Source organism: Aptenodytes forsteri, unplaced genomic scaffold, assembly GCF_000699145.1.
Source record: "Aptenodytes forsteri isolate BGI_AS27 unplaced genomic scaffold, ASM69914v1 Scaffold267, whole genome shotgun sequence".
Lineage (NCBI taxonomy): Eukaryota > Metazoa > Chordata > Aves > Sphenisciformes > Spheniscidae > Aptenodytes > Aptenodytes forsteri.
Window position 1 is genome coordinate 3,277,429 of NW_008794173.1, and position 2,918 is coordinate 3,280,346.

General features: G+C 42.9%; 1 protein-coding gene across 1 annotated transcript in view; it reads left to right on the top strand.

The window, feature by feature from the left end:
- Nucleotides 1–143: 143 nt before the first annotated feature.
- THUMPD3 (THUMP domain containing 3) overlaps nucleotides 144–2,918 on the top strand; it is a 6,072-nt gene continuing 3,297 nt past the window's right edge. The window contains exons 1-4 of the mRNA XM_009283969.1: nucleotides 144–203; nucleotides 353–430; nucleotides 1,032–1,568; nucleotides 2,698–2,828. Coding sequence (XP_009282244.1) covers nucleotides 144–203; nucleotides 353–430; nucleotides 1,032–1,568; nucleotides 2,698–2,828 — 806 coding nt within the window. The remainder of the gene's footprint in view (nucleotides 204–352; nucleotides 431–1,031; nucleotides 1,569–2,697; nucleotides 2,829–2,918) is intronic.

A 2,918-nucleotide genomic window follows, 5' to 3' on the forward strand; every position in this document is an offset into this window, starting at 1 on the left:
TAATGCGGGCGGCTGGATCCTGGCCCGTCACGAGCGAAATCCCTGGGGTTTAGAGGCGTTCGTGACGAAAAACACTTCAAAGTTCTGCTTTGGCTGTCTTGGCTGCAGAGCTACGTCCAGGTCTATTGTTTTCGCAAGGGTAGATGAAGTCAAAGACGGGGAGCTTAAATCGGTGCAAAGAAGTCTTCCCTCTGGCTTTGCACGTAAATTGATAACCCCCGCGTAAACAAAAGCGGAAAAACGCGGTCTCCTAAATCCAGCTGTAAGGCGACAGAATTCTAATGACGATAAACACCGTCCCCTAGACGTACGTGGTCAGTAACGTGCCACCGCCGTTTCTCATTTCCCCTAGGTCCATCGCCTAAGGTCAGTGGATAATTTATTTGTTGTCGTTCAGGAGTTCAAAGACTATCAATTTAAAGAAAACAAGGTGAGTTGCTCCTCACTTTCCAACCAGTTCTGTGTCTTGGAGAGGTTTTTTTAATTTAAGACTAGTTTCAGAAAGTATTCGGTTTCATGAACAAGGGGTTTTTTTTATTTTATTTGCGATATTATCCCAGTTCCTCTTTGCTGGCTTGTAAAACGGGAGCGCGGTCGTGTTGTCTAACATCATTTCTTCAGTTAAATATGTTGCATGGGCAAAATCTAGGATGAGAGCCGATACCATGCTTGTAGGTCACACTTAGACATGGGACAGTAAAGTATCGCTCCGGTCACTTAACTTAGTGTTAACTGTTTATTTGACAAGATAAATGATGAAATACCATGGGTCCTGTGACTTTAAGTGCAATTCAGTTTAGTTATGGCAAAAATCGCACAAAAAGCTGTAAGCTTTGCTTAAATGTATAGCGGGTTACATGTTTAGGAGACTAATTTGAGAGACTTTAAAAAAGGATAGCAATTAAAGGGATAACTTTGCTTAAATGTATAGCGGGTTACACGTTTAGGAGACTAATTTGAGAGACTAAAAAAGGATAGCTTTTAAAGGGATGGAGTGACTTCAAAGCACAACTGTTTTTTGTCTTTTAAAGGAAGATGCTCTAAAGGATTTGGAAGATTTGGTTAAAAAACTGCCTTGGACCGATCCGTTGAAAGTTTGGGAGCTGAACAACAGCTTAAAAAAGAAAAAGACAAAACGCAAAAAACATAATCTGCAGAGCACTGCAAGCAAAGAGAAGTTGAATGACGATGGAGACGAGGAAGGAAGAGATCAAAAAGACGCTAGTAAACAGGAGGACCGTGCCCAAAACGCTGCAGGTGTAGAACCCGTTAGCGGCCAGGATTCAGAAAAGACACAAGGAGTGGCATCCCGAAATGGGGGGGAGGAGGAGGAGGATAATGAACAGTCAGATGCTAAAGACGAATTGCAGGCAGGTTCTGGGAGCGAGACCAAGGCTGGTGACGGTAAGACAAGCGAAGGAGAGGCGAAGGTGTTGAAGTTCCGTGTGACGTGCAACAGGGCGGGAGACAAGCACAGTTTCACGTCAAACGAGGCTGCAAGAGACTTCGGTGGAGCTGTGCAGGAGCACTTCCAGTGGAAGGCTGACATGACTAACTTTGATGTAGAGGTATAGTGTTGTGCCTTGGAAATACCTACGTTTCTGTTGTAAAAATTCTTAGTTCTTAATTCTGACGCTTAGAGCTCTCCAAAATGCCTTCAAAAGATGACTCTGGAACTAAAGACTGGTAATGCTGAAATCACGTCCTCCTCAGAAGCATTCACGTCATTGACCCTCAGATCCCACCACTTGCTCGTGCTTTGGCTATCCATAATAATAATCTCTTTTGTGGCCCGGCATGGGTACCTCTCCTCTTCCTCGCGTCCCTCTTTTGCTCTGCAAACACTGTTGTCTTCTCCTCAGGTTAACTGATTAACATCACTACACCCAGTGAAGCCGAGCTGGTCCCCAAAAGCTTTCCGCTCTCCCTCAACCACAGCCAAAGCTCTGGTACCAAGTAGCCCCTCCTCCTGTAGTGTTTGGTCTCGTTCATATTTAAATATAATGTAGGCGCCTTCTGCTGTACTTCTACCCTCATTAAATCTTTCCTTAATCCATTGTTTTATATTGGTGTAAGTTAACAGAAGATATTCCACCTAGAAGCTGTAGTTTTATGGGTGAAGGGGACAAAAAGGGTTAACATTAACTGTCCGGTGTTTATTTCTTATCATGGGGAAAGCAGAGATTTGGAAAGGGCGACCAACAGACGTGATCCATCAGTGGTGAGGGACCACCATTTTCTGAGGGGCAGAAAAACTAAGTTTTTCTTGCAAGTCTGTTAAGCGCTGGCCCACTGTTCTATAACAATATTTTCACCTTCCAAATTAACATGGTGGAGGGGACCAGGAATATGATTTTTATTGCTGCTTTGCAAATGCTTCCCTGTGACTTGCAGGGCTTACCTGACTTCTCCCCTGTACTTGGAAAACAAAGCTTTTTAAAAGTCGGCATAATGGTTACAGCACTTTTTGAAGTCTTGTGTAAAAGATTCCGTGTGAATGAGAAAAATGTGTGAACGCTCTCCTGAATTTTGTCCATTGTTGCCATTAAAATGGTGCATTGCTTTTCTTCCAAGAACGCTCTTTTATACGTAGGTCCTGTTTTTTAAGCTACCATCTGAGATTCTCATAAATATTTACCAGGCATACTACGGAAAACTTCTGTTACTCCTGAAATTTAGTTCACGTTTTTTCTTTAGGTTCTTCTGAATATTCACAATAATGAAGTAGTTGTGGGTATTGCATTAACTGAAGAGAGTCTTCACAGAAGAAACATTACACATTTTGGACCCACGACTCTTCGTTCAACTCTCGCTTATGGCATGCTTAGGTCAGTGCAATTGCATGGTATTATATTATTCTCAGTTAACAAGTCATTTTGTTTCAGAAATTAGATCCTTTTTCCCCCCCCCCCTCCCGC